The sequence below is a fragment of the Coregonus lavaretus genome (genome assembly GCF_964263955.1).
Source record: "Coregonus lavaretus genome assembly, chromosome: 6".
Taxonomy (NCBI): domain Eukaryota; kingdom Metazoa; phylum Chordata; class Actinopteri; order Salmoniformes; family Salmonidae; genus Coregonus; species Coregonus lavaretus.
The window spans coordinates 46,445,891-46,463,592 of NC_139993.1; the positions used below are offsets into that span (position 1 = coordinate 46,445,891).

Below are 17,702 nucleotides of genomic sequence, written 5' to 3' on the forward strand. Positions count from 1 at the left end.
GACGTCTCGTCCTACCCTTTACATGAAACTGAATACCCCCACACGGACCCCCCGAATACAACTGTCTCTATGACATCATCACCAAAGCACAACATAGTGCCTTATCACTGACCTGTGGGGCTGGGTCACAGAAAAACTCTGGCTGTGCGTGCAGAGAGGGAGAGAGGGAGGAGACGGGGGAGAGGGAAACAGGGACAGAGAGCTGGAGGAGGAGGCGCGAGGAGAGGAGGAGAAAACGAGGAACGAAGATAATGACATTGGTGGAGAGAAGAGACAAAGTGAGTAAAGAGAGATGGAGAAAGAGATAGAAATACCTCTCCTGAGTCTGAGTGAGACAGTTTAACGTATACAGCTGTAATTCTGTCACATGGACATGGATCTGGGAGGGAAAACCCAACCTTGGTCTTATGAGTCCAATATGACCCTCATCTGGTCATAAAACAGGCTTGTACACTCACACAGACTGACACACACTTGCACATTCACATTCAAATGAACACATAGACAAACACACAATGCACATAAATACACACGGTATGTTAAAATAGATACCCTCACACACACACCATTTACAAACCATCAATCTACAAACAATCAGTTACACACACAGGCAGGCACACAGTCTACACACCGTAATTCCATTAAGAATTCTTCCTTTTTAAATATCAGACATAGATAATTGGATCAAGCCTTATAAGCCCTCAAACACTGGGTCCTGGGATCCACAGAAGAATCTAACCCAAGACAAACAGTCTAAAATATCACACATCAAAAGGCATCTCACTGTAAGCTGAATCTAATGGTTGTGCCTTATCAAGCATGATGAATGGCTGGAGGGAGTCATTATGCAGGTGAGCCCAGGAATGTAGTTCTGTGCTGTACTGTACCAGGCCCAGTTGTAGAACAGGCCCTCACCTCTGACTCACAACACACAGTGAACTGATCTCAGAACTGTAACTCTTCTGTTCGAATCAAGATTAGGAGATTTTCAAGTATATCCCAGTCTCCTTTCATCCAAGTTCATAAGATCTATCATGGTTCTATAACCAAGTGTGTTCCAGAAACCTGCTTTGTGTTTAAGGTGTAGTTTGTATGTGCTTGAGGTATTATCTGTGTGCTTTAGGGGTACTTTGGACATACTGTATGTGAGCTGATGAACGCTGCACTACACTAGTGTGTATGTAAGTGAGTGTGGGGTGAGATGCGATCAGGGTTTCCAGATGATAGGGGGTAAGTGCATGTCTGAGTGTTTACCCTAAGAGCTGAACTGGAACGGAGGACACTAAGAGTATCTGACGAAGCTGTGGGAGATGTATTGTCCTGTCCTTCTGTCCTGTCTGTAGGTAGTCTATAGCATTACCCGCCTCTGAGGTCGCATGACTGCTGCCTTTGTCTGGCACCGACACACTTTATATCAAGTCTGGTATTTTACTTTCAACTCTCCAAACCGTCTCTCACTAATGCACTTATATAAATCTAACTCTTAATCCCCCTCTCTCTCTCCTCCTCTCCCTATCTACCTCCCTTTGCATTCTCTCTTTACCCCTGTCTCTCCTCACTCCTCCTTTATCTCTCTCTGGTTTGGTAAGTTAGTCATTTTGTGTACAGACCCTGAGTTGACCATATACCACAGGCATCAAGAATACCCTGAATATCAGCAAAACCAAACCATTCACAGTTTTTTGTGTTCTAATGCTAGCACAGATAGACAGCATGCATGGTCATGACGTAGGCTTATAATTACAGGCAATGCTGTTACTTCCCTCGAACAATCAATCATACACACAAAAAACATTTATTCTTCACAAAATCTTCTCCTAGCTGAAGTGTGATGATAAGAGCCAGAGCACAGGAGGACCCTCCTTGTCCTTGATGCTCCAGGCTGCCAGACTGTGAGACAGTGGAACTGGAAAAGTCTCACCTCCAGCGGGGAAACTTCACATCCTGTCTCCAGCCCAGGAGGGTCCGGGTCCAGGGTCTGGGGCCAGAAGGAAGGCTGAGAACCAACGGCTCCCATCTTCGTGCCTGTTATTAACACACTCCGGTGATGAACAGCAGTGACACGTGTCCATCTGAAGGCTTTACTGCATATGAGCTAGCTTACTGTATTTGTGTGTGCACCCCTCTGTTCAAGGGTGCATGTGCGTGTTTATATGTGTGCAATGCATAATGTATATATTTTTTAAATGGGTATTTCACACTTTTATTGACACAGTTTAGAAATCAGAGGGGGATACAGGTAGGTGGGATCAACAGTGGGAAGGGTGGACGCAGGGATTGAACCCCAGTCTCCAGTGGGGAGTCTATATGTGATTGGTGACAGGGAGTATTACCACTACACCACAGCTCTGCACATTAAACATACTGTACATCTGTACAAAAGTGGCAGTAATGACGCCATACAGTGACTTTTTCCAACTTTTATTACGTTACAGCCTTATTCTAAAATTTATTAAATTGCTTTTTTTCCTACACTCAATACCCCATAATGACAAAGCAAAAACAGGTTTGTAGAACTGATCTAAAAAATGGAAATATCACATTTACATAAGTATTCTGACCCTTTACTCAGTACTTTGTTGAAGCACCTTTGGCAGCGATTACAACCTTGAATCTTCATAGGTATGACGCTACAAGCTTGGCACACCTGAATTTGGGGAGTTTCTCTCATTCTTCTCTGCAGATCCTCTCAAGCTCTGTCAGGTTGGATGGGGAGCGTTGCTGCACAGCTATTTTCAGGTCTCTCCAGAGATGTTCGATCGGGTTCAAGTCCGGGCTCTGGCTGGGCCACTCAAGGACATTCAGAGACTTGTCCCGAAGCCACTCCTGCATTGTCTTGTCTGTGTGCTTAGGGTTGTTGTCCTGTTGGAAGGTGAACCTTCCCCCAGTCTGAGGTCCTGAGCGCTCTGGAGCAGGTTTTCATCAAGGATCTCTCTTTACTTTGCTCCATTCATCTTTGCCACGATCCTGACTAGTCTCCCAGTCCCTGCTGCTGAAAAACATCCCCACAGCATGATGCTGCCACCACCATGCTTCACCATAGGGATGGTGCCAGGTTTCCTCCAGATGTGACGATTGGCATTCAGGCCAAAGAGTTCAATATTGGTTTCATCAGACCAGAGAATCTTGTTTCTCATGGTCTGAGAGTCTTTAGGTGCCTTTTGGCAAACTCCAAGTGGGCTGTCATGTGCCTTTTACTGAGGAGTGGCTTCTGTCTGGCCACTCTACCATAAAGGCCTGATTGGTGGAGTGCTGCATAGATGGTTGTGCTTCTGGAAGGTTCTCCCATCTCCACAGAGGAATTCTAGAGCTCTGTCAGAGTGACCGTCGGGTTCTTGATCACCTCCCTGACTAAGGCCCTTCTCCCCCAATTGTTCAGTTTGGCTGGGCGGCCAGCTCTAGGAAGAGTCTTGGTGGTTCCAAACTTCTTCCATTTAAGAAATGTTATGGTACCCTTCCCCAGATCTGTACAATCCTCACTCTGAGCTCTACAGACAATTCCTTCGACCTCATGGCTTGGTTTTTGCTCTGACATGCACTGTCAACTGTGGGACCTTATATAGACAAATCATGCCCAATCAATTGAATTTACCACAGAGGGACTCCAATCAAGTTGTAGAAACATTTCAAGGATGATCAATGGAAAAAGGATGCACCTGAGCTCAATTTCGAGTCTCATAGCAAAGGGTATGAATACTAACGTAAATAAGGTATTTCTGTTTTTGATTTTTAATACATTTTCAGAAATGTCTACAAACCTGTTTTCGCTTTGTCATTATGGGGTATTGTGTGTAGAATAAGACTGTAACGTAACAAGATGTGGAAAAAGTCAAGGGGTCTGAATACTTTCCAAAGGCACTGTAACCTTTAATGAGCATATGGACTGACTGACGATTGCTCTTACACCGTTACCACACTACATTCCCAAACAGCATGGTGCGAACTACCAGCACACATCTACTCATGTATTTACACACACAGCATAGTGAGAACTATCTGTGCGTCAAACTGAAACTTTCGCATCTGTCTGCAAACAATAAAAAGCATCAAGTCTACAAATGATTTGTAATTATGTTCCGGCCCCCTGACCATCCGCTCAAGAAAAAATCGGCCCGCGGCTGAATCTAGTTGATGATCCCTATCCTAAGCTTTGTCATTATTGAGAACTATGATTTGACATCATTCTCATGCACTGCTAACAAAAGGTATGAAAATGCCAGCTAGTGCTCCACCCAGGGAGATGAAACGGGCCCATGAGGCAGATATAAAAATGACAGCCATCCTAAAATAGGCCAAACAGTTAGCAGCAGCATTACAGTCCCACTGCGTCATAGGTCAGTAGTGGGTTGGTTGGCTGGCTGCTATGACCTCATACTATAGCTGTTGTTAAATGGAAATAAAGAGGAAGAGCTAATGTATCTCTTTACTACAACAGCAACATCACAATCTGCCAACATCTCCTTTACCCCCCCCTCCCCCATCACTCTCACTCTCTCTTTTCTCATTCGAATCTCACATCTACCCATGTCTGTCCAGTTTTTTCAATATATGAGGATGAGGACCGAAGCCCTATGGTACCATATTATATAACTGATGTGGATAACAGCTATAGCTGAGTTATCTGTTACACTAGGAGGGAATAAATAGTAAACTTAGGCTGTGCAAATAGGAGCTTTTAATTTAAACAAAAATCCTATATTTGATGACAAATTCCAACACCAGCGTAGGGAATGCCGTGTGCTCCTGGTGATGGAAACGCAGCCTTGTTTGGATTTCATCGCAAAATTCCTCTCTAGCTTCTCATCTTCCTGTAGTTTCCTCTGTGGTTGTGTGTGTTTGGTTTATCCCGTGCAGCCAAGGCTGCTTCCCCACAGCCGTCTCCTTCTAGGTCTCACTACCAACTCTCTACTCCAAGACCAGTTTAGAAAATGCTTTGTTTGCACGACAAGCAGTTATGGTGATGACAAGAAAGAACATTAAACAGAAAGCCTTTTTATAACACATCAAACACACAACAATTAAAGCTGGAATCATTAAAGGAGAAGTTTACCCAAAATCCAGAAACTCCCAAGTGATTCCATACACTGAAACTAGTTCAGTGGAGTTTGCCCTCTCCCCCTCACTCTCTCTGTAATGCTGTACTGAAACAGCTGCAAAAACGGGTGCAAAAGTTGATTGAGTTAAGCATATTGCAGGTAAAGTTAGTTACTCAAAGTGGAAAAAATAGATAAAGCTGGTGAGAGAAAGCTGGTGTTCGTCCCTGGCTGCACTTTATACAGGAAATCAAATGAAGAAACCACCAAATTTCACATAAAATATTTGGAGAGATGCAGAAGATGGTTAGTAGCAATTTGAAATACTAAATACAATTTAAATACTTCTGCAGCCAACCACACACACATATTCACGTACACATGTACATCCTTCAACCCACAGCAAAGATGGATTATCTTCCACTCTTCTGTATGTATAGTTATGGCATCATCTCTCTCTGGGCAAGGCATTATAAAACAACCCCGCTGCTAATATAACCAGACCTTTAGAGGAGGTGTCCCCGACACACCCACATGCACACACGCACACAGACACACACACACACCGTCCTAATGCCAAACAGGCCTCTCTCTCAGTGTGTTTGAGGAGCCGGAGTGTACACTGAGGAATACCAGGCGCTCAGCGACCGTAGGTCTCTCGCACCAAGACCACAGACAACTGCAGTCGCCCATGACCACGGGACCGCGCCCTGCCACCAGGAATGCCTCTCCCACTGGGCATGTAAAATGTTGGCACTACTAGCTCATCACCAACTCGTTACCCTGAGAGTGAATGTGCAAAAGGCATTTTTAGAGGTGAGGACGGGGGACCTCTTGCCAAGACCTGGCAACCCCATCAAAGCCCCTGCCCAAGGGAAATGAGTGTTAAAATGAGGAAGAACCATTAAAGACAGATTGGTGGGAAGTAAAGGGAGATACAAATACTAACACCTATGCAAACACACCACACATACACATACAATCATGTACTAGCTATTGAAATTAGAGTAACGAGGAACAAAGGGTACATAGATGCACATAGAAAACATGTGTGTGCGTGAGAATGCCTTTTGAGACAAGCGTGCCATGGGGGGGCAGGAAGGAAGGAAGGCAAAGCTATCTATCTAGTATCTGTCCTGGTATCTCATTTGATTAGATTAGCAGTTGATGTGCTTGACCAAGGAGTTAGAATCATGACCCTTCCTAAGAAGTTGTTATGACAGATAATAAACCATGTCCATATTACCCAGGCTATCTCTACGGCCTGGTATCTATGGATAGCTTCCATGGAGATAAAGCGTAACTGAAAAATACACAATACATAAGATTTTTATTTGTATGTCATTCTTAAAATATTATAATTAAATAGCAATTAATATGTAGGCTAAATGCAAAACATTCTGTAAAATGTTGCTAAAACAACATAACCTTTAGCGCCTAGGCAGGGAGGTAGCCGTTGTTCACTGCATCCATGTGGTACTTTTCTGCAGTAAATCACCCCTGATATCACATTACAGGGTAATTCCCAAAACACAGCCCCTCTGCAACTCCTGGGGTACAACCGCAGGGAACAGATGTGACTGTGACACACACACACACACGCAGGGAGGTATCTTCATCCTTAAAATCCTCACACACATGCAGACCCCACTTGGCCTGTATAAACAAACCCAGCATGCATAAATATATACAGCGCCTACAAGGTATGGGTGCAATTTACACTGTCTGCTATGCCAAACCCAATGTTTACATACTGGCATGCCTCGCCACACCTGGAACTGTTTGGGTGTATCGTAGCAGTATAAGATCCCTGTACAGCTCAAATTAAGATGTTACTTATTCCTTGTCTGCAATGTAGGAGGAGATATGACCTCTCATGGTGTATTACATAACTAGGGCCAGTCCAGAACCAAAAATATTGTGTAGAATTTTACAGGGAAAGTGTGTTTCCTTTTACATGGATTCTCTGGTACTCAACATTTCCCTTACAACACTGTCGAATAGTCTTCACCAGGAGAAGAGGCATGTTCTCTTTATACCACTCAGTCCCAGGGCAGTCTGAATGTTATTGTGTGTCTGTCCTGGTGAGTGAGATGGATGAAGGGCAGAGGAACAGTGTGTTTATGAAACGCCATAGCTCAGCCTTTTAACCCCAATGTATTTACCCTGATACACCATCCATTTACCTAGAGAACACACAAAATATACACAACTGAAGCAGTTGACTGGTTGAGGTGGAAAACCTCTGACATTTGTTCATACCTGTGAAACCAACACCAGTAGATGTTCTTACACATCTATGTCAACATGTTGTCAACATATTCATTTAATACTGGGATGTCATTTGGACTTCCTAGATGTTGCAAATTCCATTGGGGACTGTGAAGACATTGTGCAACATCTTTCTGAATTATAAATACCATAGTGCCACCTAGTGTCAATAGACAGAAAACAAGTCAAGCCTTAAAAGTGGGTATCTGCAGGATAAAATAAGTCACAAAACATCTGTGTGAAGTTCTATCCAGATCTCCATGACTGGAAGTAAACAAGACCTCAGTTTCACATGAACAATGCATAGACAATTCAAGACTTATAAAAATCCAAATCACAATTCCAGACTGATTATACAAGCAACATTCACACATAAATCAACTATACTGAACAAAAATATAAATGCAACATGTAAAGTGTTGGTCCCATGTTTCATGAGCTGAAATAAAATATCTCAGAAATGTTCCATACGCACAAAAAGCTTATTTTTCTCAAAAATGTTTACAGCCCTGTTAGTGAGCATTTCTCCTTTGCCAAGATAATCCATCCACCTGACAGGTGTGGCATATCAAGCAGCGGATTAAACAGCATGATCATTACACAGGTGCACCTTGTGCGGGTTACAATAAAAGGCCACACTAAAATGTGCAGTTTTGTCACATAACACAATGCCACAGATGTCTCAAGTTTTGAGGGAGTGTGCAATTGGCATGCTGACTGCATGAATGTCCACCAGAGCTGTTGCCAGAGAACTGAATGTTCATTTCTCTACTATAAGCCGCCTCCAACGTCATTTTAGAGAATTTGCAGTACGTCCAACCGGCCTCACAACTGCAGACCACGTGTAACCACGCCAGCCCAGGACCTCCACATCTGGCTTCTTCACCTGCGGGATCGTCTGAGACCAGCCACCCGGACAGCTGATGAAACTGTGGGGTTACACAACTGAAGAATTTCTGCACAAACTGTCAGAAACAGTCTCAGGGAAGCCCATCTGCGTGCTCATTGTCCTTACCAAGGTCTTGACCTCACTGCAGTTTGGCGTTGTAACCGACTTCAGTGTGCAAATGCTCACCTTCGATGGCCACTGGCATGCTGGAGCAGTGTGCTCTTCACAGATGAATCCCGGTTTCAACTGTACCGGCAGATGGCGTTGTGTGGGCGAGCAGTTTGCTGATGTCAACGTTGTGAACAGAGTGCCCCATGGTGGCGGTGGGGTTATGGTATGGGCAGGCATAAGCTACGCACAATGAACACAATTGCATTCTATCAATGACAATTTGAATGCACAGAGATACCATGATGAGATCCTGAGGCCCATTGTCGTGCCATTCATCCACCGCCATCACCTCATGTTTCAGCATGATAATGCACAGCCCCATTTTGCAAGGATCTGTACACAATTCCTGGAAGCTGAACATTTCCCAGTTCTTCCATGGCATGCATACTCACCGGACATGTCACCCATTGAGCATGTTTGGGATGCTCTGGATTGAGGTGTACGACAGCGTGTTCCAGTTACCGCCAATACCCAGCAACTTCACACAGCCATTGAAGAGGAATGGAACAACATTCCACAGGTCACAATCAACAGCCTGATCAACTCTATGCGAAGGAGATGTGTCGCGCTGCATGAGGCAAATGGTGGTCACACCAGGTACTGACTGGTTTTCTGATCCACGCCCCTACCTTTTTTGTTAAGGGATCTGTGACCAACAGATACATATCTGTATTCCCAGTCATGTGAAATCCATAGATTAGGGCCTAATTAATTTATTCAATTGACTGATTTCCTTATATGAACTGTAACTCAGTAAAATCTTTTAAATTGTTGCATGTTGCATTTATATTTTTGTTCAGTGTATATATAGGTTACACAAAACAAACAAAAATATTCCAGTCTCAGACCATATTAACCTCTCCCCCTCTTCCTCTCTCTTTCACTCTCTCTCTCTCTATGTCTGCATTGCTGCACTGGCCGTGTCCGAATACCCATACTAGCGTACTAAATAGTATGTGAAAAAATAACTTTTAATAGTATGTGAAATTTCGAAAATAGTACTCTGAATGCGTCATCTAATGCACGATTGCGTTGACTCCCACCATTTCTTCATTTTGGTACAGCGCGTAAATTGATCGACTCTGAAAAGATGAGTGAATTCTACTACATCAAACGCCGAAATTAGTATGCAGTTTAAGTATGTGGTACAGTATGCTAGTATGGATATTCAGAAACGGACGCTGTCTCCTAGTGGTCAAATACAACACTACACTACTACCTTCATATTTCTCAAGAAGGTGTGGAGAGGTGAAGAGGTGGAGAGTGATGGAAAACGCTGTGTCATGACATATGCTGTGTCATGACATTGCTTACATTTCAGGGCCTGGCTCCTGTTGGCTTGGAGACTATTTATACAGCAGAGGAAGAGGCCCCTTATAGCCCAGCAGGACAGGAGAGAACCATATCAGAACCACGGCCCCCAGGCCTCTCACCCTCTGTACCCAGGATTACACAAACCTCAGGGGGTCCAAAACTCCCCAGAACACCCTGGCCTCCTCTCACCTCCACCCTCCAGGGTTAGTCAACCTCAACCAGGCAGGATGAAGTTCTTCTCCTCAAAATGAACCCCACACCCGGCCACAACTAGACAGTAACAAATAAGTCCATTGGGCACACTAATTTAATTTATGTTTGAGAAGTTTCACAGCTTAGAGACTGCTACTTCCAGAAACAAGAAGAGAAGGGTAATTTTAGTTTACGGGTGGACTGGTCCAAATCCCTATATCCAGGGGGTGGTATATTTAAATAAAGAACAGAATGACCAAGCAGGCAGAAACTCCCTGACCTGACGGTGTTGTCCACTATCACCTGGTCGCAAGGCTTATCGGTTACTGTGGTTACACACAGTGGAACTGTCCCAACCACACAGCAGGTGTTCCAAGGAGGCCTTGTCGACCCAACAGCTCTCACCTCCTCCCGCTCCCTCAACATACCACTCCCACACCCATCAAGCAACCCTATCTCTGACTGAAGGCTCTGCTTCCTACCACAGACACCACTCTATATAAGTATGTACCCAAGTTGTTCAGTTGGATATTTTTCACAAAATATCCAAATATCCTCAAAAGTTACCACGTGTGTGTCTCCAAATGGGGAGTCAGTCACAGGAGGTTGGTGGTAACTTAATTGGGGAGGACGGGCTTGTGGTAATGGCTGGTGAGGAATTAGTGGAATGGTTTCCACATGTTTGATGCCATTCCATTTGCTCCGTTCCATCCATTATTATGAGCCGTCCTGCCCTCAGCAGCCTCCACTGGAGTCAGTGTGTTTGATTTGACTCCCTTCCAGAGGGGGATCGTTTCAACCGTCTCCACCATGGGGATCCACTTCCCTTAGAGGAGAAGGAAATTGGTGTCGGACCAACAAGAGGATCAACTGCCTTGCAACGATAGCACTAAATATAGTATCTGTGTCTGTATTTTCCAGTATAAGAAGGAAGGATGCCAGAGTTCTGATCTTTACCAACTACATCAAATGGGTAACACATACCATTGGAGATCTTAATAAAAGGATAAACAGATATACAGTAGCGTATAAATAAATATGAGTTTACAGTGAGGGAAAAAGGTATTTGATCCCCTGCTGATTTTGTACGTTTGCCCACTGACAGACATGATCAGTCTATACTTTTAATGGTAGGTTTATTTGAACAGTGAGAGACAGAATAACAACAACAAAATCCAGAAAAACGCATGTCAAAAATGTTATAAATTGATTTGCATTTTAATGAGGGAAATAAGTATTTGACCCCTCTGCAAAACATGACTTAGTACTTGGTGGCAAAACCCTTGTTGGAAATCACAGAGGTCAGACGTTTCTTGTAGTTGGCCACCAGGTTTGCACACATCTCAGGAGGGATTTTGTTCCACTCCTCTTTGCAGATCTTCTCCAAGTCATTAAGGTTCCAAGGCTGACATTTGGCAACTCGAACCTTCAGCTCCCTCCACAGATTTTCTATGGAATTAAGGTCTGGAGACCGGCTAGGCCACTCCAGGACCTTAATGTGCTTCTTCTTGAGCCACTCCTTTGTTGCCTTGGCCGTGTGTTTTGGGTCATTGTCATGCTGGAATACCCATCCACGACCCATTTTCAATGCCCTGGCTGAGGGAAGGAGGTTCTCACCCAAGATTTGACGGTACATGGCCCCGTCCATCGTCCCTTTGATGCGGTGAAGTTGTCCTGTCCCCTTAGCAGAAAAACACCCCCAAAGCATAATGTTTCCACCTCCATGTTTGACGGTGGGGATGGTGTTCTTGGGGTCATTGGCAGCATTCCTCCTCCTCCAAACACGGCGAGTTGAGTTGATGCCAAAGAGCTCCATTTTGGTCTCATCTGACCACAACACTTTCACCCAGTTCTCCTCTGAATCATTCAGATGTTAATTGGCAAACTTCAGAAGGCCCTGTATATATGTGCTTTCTTGAGCATGGGGACCTTGCGGGTGCTGCAGGATTTCAGTCCTTCACGGCGTAGTGTGTTACCAATTGTTTTCTTGGTGACTATGGTCCCAGCTGCCTTGAGATCATTGACAAGATCCTCCCGTGTAGTTCTGGGCTGATTCCTCACCGTTCTCATGATCATTGCAACTCCACGAGGTGAGATCTTGCATGGAGCCCCAGGCCGAGGGAGATTGACAGTTCGTTTGTGTTTGTTCTATTTGTGAATAATCACACCAACTGTTGTCACCTTCTCACCAAGCTGCTTGCCGATGTTCTTGTAGCCCATTCCAGCCTTGTGTAGGTCTACAATCTTGTCCCTGACATCCTTGGAGAGCTCTTTGTTCTTGTTTTTTTTTTTTTTTTTTTTTTTATTATTATGATTATTATTTTTTGGGGGGGGGGTAGATCAGCTTAATATTGCAGATAGATTGTAACTTCCATCAATGTAATTGTCTGCATCACTTCCAATCCCCCATATTTTTTTATATATATACTCCCCTTTATTACTTTTCAACCCCGCCATCCTTTCCCTACTTGGGGTAAATTAGTGAACAACAATGCTTAGGCCTCTACTTCCAGCTTATACTTACTATCTACATTTTATGGACACAGTCAATTTTACAATAATTATATTTTATTTGTTTTTGCTCCTGAACTTCTTCTACTCTCAACCTCTCCGATCATTTTCATTTGATGTCCATCCGGTTTGCTTCTATATGCCATATCTTTCTAACTGTGCTCTTTCCCAAAAGCTCCCAACATACAACCTATATACTTATTCTGGACACAGTATGCTTACATTATTAGTTATCTTGTTATTATTTGTTGTTATTTGTTATTAGTCCCATCCTTCAACTCCATTCAACACCTCCCATCTATCTCTTAACACCATCCATATAGGATTTCTATTTGCCATATATATTTCAACTGTACTGTGATGTTTTACAAAAGTTCTGATGTTTTACCTTTCTATTCTCATTGCTTCTACAGATTGTGAATTAAAAATAAACATTTTTGCTAAAAGTATTATTATATTATTGATCGATTGACTATGACTTTTCAGATCTCCCAGTAATGCTATCTGCAAGGTTAGCTCCATGTAAATATTGCAATCCTTTAGCCATTCCTGGACCTGTGTCCAAAAACAAGCTACAAATGGACAGAACTAAAACAAATGATCTAATGATTCTGTCTCTTCACAGCAACATCTGCAGAGCTGGGAGATTGTATCCCCCATATAAATAACATTCTATTGGTAGCAAGAATTTTATATAATAATTTAAATTGAAAGATTCTAATTTTTGAATCCGGTGTCGTTTTGCATGTCAGTTCATAAACACTATGCCATGAGATCGGTACGTCAAAAATCTCTTCCCAACTATTTTGCAATCTATATGAGACGGCTGTCAATCCTTTGGTCCTTAAATTTACATTTTACATTTTTAAATGAAACTGATATACTTTTTTATTTATCACAGTTTTCCTTAACCAATTATGTTCTTTAATGCAAGGCCGACAGACAAGTTCCTTACTTTCTCCCCCTTCCACTTTCCTCTTCCATTTTTGCGGTAAAGCTGCAATTATTTGGTTGTAATTTTGGATAGAGCAGACATTTCCATATGTTTTTGTTAGCTGCATGTGCGACATAACTCCACCAGTCCTACCGATGATATAATTTACGAAGACTATACCTTTTTTAAACATTTTGTCAAAAAATAAAGGTTTTTTGTCAATTAGTATATTTAAATGTAACCACAATATTTGTTGCATTATTTGTTCTGTCGTTTCTGGAGGATTAAAATGAAATTGCAACCAACTTTCTATGGCTTGTTTTAGAAATAGTGATATTTGGGAGATTATTTCCAAAGAACACCATACCTACTGTGAAGCATGGGGGTGGAAACATCATGCTTTGGGGCTGTTTTTCTGCAAAGGGACCAGGACGACTGATCCGCGTAAAGGAAAGAATGAATGGGGCCATGTATCGTGAGATTTTGAGTGAAAACCACCTTCCATCAGCAAGGGCATTGAAGATGAAACGTGGCTGGGTCTTTCAGCATGACAATGATCCCAAACACACCGCCCGGGCAACGAAGGAGTGGCTTCGTAAGAAGCATTTCAAGGTCCTGGAGTGGCCTAGCCAGTCTCCAGCTCTCAACCCCATAGAAAATATTTGGAGGGAGTTGAAAGTCCGTGTTGCCCAGCGACAGCCCCAAAACATCACTGCTCTAGAGGAGATCTGCATGGAGGAATGGGCCAAAATACCAGCAACAGTGTGTGAAAACCTTGTGAAGACTTACAGAAAACGTTTGACCTGTGTCATTGCCAACAAAGGGTATATAACAAAGTATTGAGGAACTTTTGTTATTGACCAAATACTTATTTTCCACCATAATTTGCAAATAAATTCATAAAAAATCCTACAATTTGATTTTCTTGATTTTTTTTCTCTAATTTTGTCTGTCATAGTTGACGTGTACCTATGATGAAAATTACAGGCCTCTCTCATCTTTTTAAGTGGGAGAACTTGCACAATTGGTGGCTGACTAAATACTTTTTTCCCCACTGTACATCACAACACTGAAGTGTAAGGGGGCCTCCAATTTTTTTAATGGACTGGATCTTTATATTTTCCACTTGTATCCTGTTTCAGTAATAATGAGATCTTCTTCTTGAGTGTCAGATAATCTACCATTTACATAGGAGTGGTTAAAACATGCTAATAACGGTCCTCTTAGTATATCAAAAAAGGTTTGGTATACCTCGACTGGTATGCCATCCAACCCTGGAGTTTTCACAGACTTAAATTCTTTAATTGCATCCAGAAGTTCCTCCTCTGTAATTTCACCTTCACATGAGTCTTTCTGTATGGCTGTTAATTTTACATTATCAATAGAAAAAAAATCTCTACAATTAGCTTCAGTTAGAGGAGATGGAGGCGACTGAAAAGAAAACATATGCTTAAAGTACTTTGTTGTAAAGTACATTTTCCCCCATATTCCATCCAGTTTGCTTTATTTTTATAATATATTACACTTGATCTTTCTTGAATAAGTTCTCAATTTATTTTAGTTTTTCCTCTAATTTATTCTGAGCCTCTATGTTACAGTTTTTATTTATCTATCTGTTCTGTTAGACTTTCTATTTCCTTTGTTAGTATAAACTCTTTTGACCTAAATTGCTTTTGTTTTCGAGATGAGTACTGAATTGCATGGCCTCTAAAGGCACATTTAAAGGTGTCCCATACAATAAGGGGATTTGCTGTACCTATGTTATGTTGGAAAAAGTCAGTTATAAATTCCTTTGTTCTAATTATAAATAAATTATCATCCAATAGGCTTTGATTACATTTCCAATATCCTCGCACACGTGGAAATTCAGTAAGAGTAATGTATATGCCAATTATATGATGGTCTTGGCCATGGTGGAGAGTTTGGAATCTGATTGAATTGATTGCTTCTGTGGACAGGTGTCTTTTATACAGGTAACAAACTGAGATTAGGAGCACTCCCTTTAAGAGTGTGCTCCTAATCTCAGCTCGTTACCTGTATAAAAGACACCTGGGAGCCAGAAATCTTTCTGATTGAGAGGGGGTCAAATACTTATTTCCCTCATTAAAATGCAAATCAATTTATAACATTTTTGACATGCGTTTTTTTCTGGATTGTTTTGTTGTTATTCTGTCTCTCACTGTTCAAATAAACCTACCATTAAAATTATATGATCATTTCTTTATCAGTGGGCAAACAGTGGTACAAAATCAGCAGGGGATCAAATACTTTTTTCCCTCACTGTATGTTGAGGAACATGCAGCAGTCATATTTACTATACTGATAATGCACACAATGAATGAACCAACTCTTGTGCTCTACCACTGGTGTTAACTGTCTCATTCTACTGATACTCATCACCAATATGATCACAACCAAAGCAGACTTCCATCAAGCACCATTCTCCTTACCTGACCAGCGGCTGAGGGTTTCCTGCTACCCTGCACTCCAGTCGGATGGGGTGTCCCTCTGCCACCTCCTGGCTCTTCAGCCTCTGGGTGAAATGTGGCAGTGACAGGTCTCCAGCAACGCTCTGGGCTCCACTGTGCTGCTCCCCCATCAACTGGGCTCCACTGTGCTGCTCCCCCATCAACTGGGCTCCACTGTGCTGCGGCTTCCCTATCAACTGGGCTCCACTGTGCTGCTGCTTCCCTATCAACTGGGCTCCACTGTGCTGCTGCTCCCCCATCAACTGGGCTCCACTGTGCTGCTGCTTCCCTATCAACTGGGCTCCACTGTGCTGTTGCTTTCTTATCAACTGGGCTCCACTGTGCTGCTGCTTCCCCATCAACTGGGCTCCACTGTGCTGCTGCTCCCCCATCAACTGGGCTCCACTGTGCTGCTCCCCCATCAACTGGGCTCCACTGTGCTGCTGCTTCCCTATCAACTGGGCTCCACTGTGCTCCTCCCCCATCAACTGGGCTCCACAATTATGCTGCTTCCCTATCAACTGGGCTCCACTGTGCTGCTCCCCCATCAATTGGGCTCCACTGTGCTGCGGCTTCCCTATCAACTGGGCTGCACTGTGCTGCTGCTTCCCTATCAACTGGGCCCCACTGTGCTGCTGCTTCCCCATCAACTGGGCTCCACTGTGCTGCTGCTCCCCCATCAACTGGGCTCCACTGTGCTGCTCCCCCATCAACTGGGCTCCACTGTGCTGCAGCTTCCTTATCAACTGGGCTCCACTGTGCTGCTGCTTCCCTATCAACTGGGCTCCACTGTGCTGCTGCTTCCCCATCAACTGGGCTCCCCTGTGCATCTGCTCCCCCATCAACAGGGCTCCACTGTGCTGCTCCCCCATCAACTGGGCTCCACTGTGCTGCTGCTTCGCCATCAACTGGGCTCCACTGTGTTGCTCCCCCATCAACTGGGCTCCATTGTGCTGCATCCCCATCAACTGGGCTCCACTGTACTGCTCCCCCATCAACTGGGCTCCAATGTGCTGCTCCCCCATCAATTCATTCACACTCATCAAACCAGAGACAACTGGCTCCCCCGTCACACTCAGAGGAGGGACACCCATCACACCCATTCCGCCCATCATGCTTGCTGGCTGGGTACCCAGGCCTGGCTCGCCCTGCTGTGGTGCCCCCTGTTGGCTGAGAGGCTGTGAGGGAACAGAGGCAGAGCCTTGGGGGGGCAGCCAGTGGCTCTTAGGAGACAGGTACCCGCTGTCGGGAGAGGAGGAGTCTTCCTCCCCCTTTTGCTCCAGCCGGGAGGAGCCTTTAAAGATGGAGGACAGCTCCTCGATGAAGGTGGCAGCACGGCTACAGAACTCAGTGGCGGAGGCAGCCCGTTCATTCAGCTCCAAGCCCTCATGGACCAGTCGGGGCTTGTCCTGCTTGTAGACTGGGGTGATGTTCTTGTGGCAGACAAACTTCTCAGGCAAGGCAGTGGCTTCGCATGTGGCCTGTATGGGCCTGCTGAGGTGGAAACTCTGGCTGGAGGTGACTTTGACTGAGTGGCTGTCATCTGGGGAGGGGGCTTTGGACTGGTGGGGGAAACTGGGGCTTTTGGTCAGGTATTCTGTGGTGTTGAGGGGGGAGGGGAAGTAGAGAGCCGGCTCCTGGGTTCTAGGAATAGGGGAGACAGGACCTCCCTGGTCTTCGGCGTCACTGAAGGCCTCCCGAGCCAGGTCCAGGCTGCGGTTGATTTCGTCTTGGCTGAGGAAGGCGGTAAGGTCTGAAAAGTCCCCGACTCCGGCGTCCAGATCCGCCATAGAGTCCAGGTACAGATCCCCATCAGACGACGCCTCCGAGAACACCCCCCCGTCTCTCTCTAGTACCCCGCCCCCATCCTTCATAAGCAGAGAGAGGGGTAGGGACTGATTCCAGCTCCCGTCCTGCAT

At 44.2% G+C, this 17,702-nt stretch overlaps 1 protein-coding gene across 1 annotated transcript in view; it reads right to left on the bottom strand.

Moving 5' to 3' along the window:
• The window catches only part of LOC311130588 (palladin-like), a gene marked incomplete at its 5' end in the record, with an annotated part of 83,201 nt that extends 65,499 nt beyond the window's left edge, over positions 1-17,702 (bottom strand). The window contains 2 exons of the mRNA XM_084163361.1: positions 15,766-15,932; positions 16,794-17,702. Coding sequence (XP_084019487.1) covers positions 15,766-15,932; positions 16,794-17,702 — 1,076 coding nt within the window. The remainder of the gene's footprint in view (positions 1-15,765; positions 15,933-16,793) is intronic.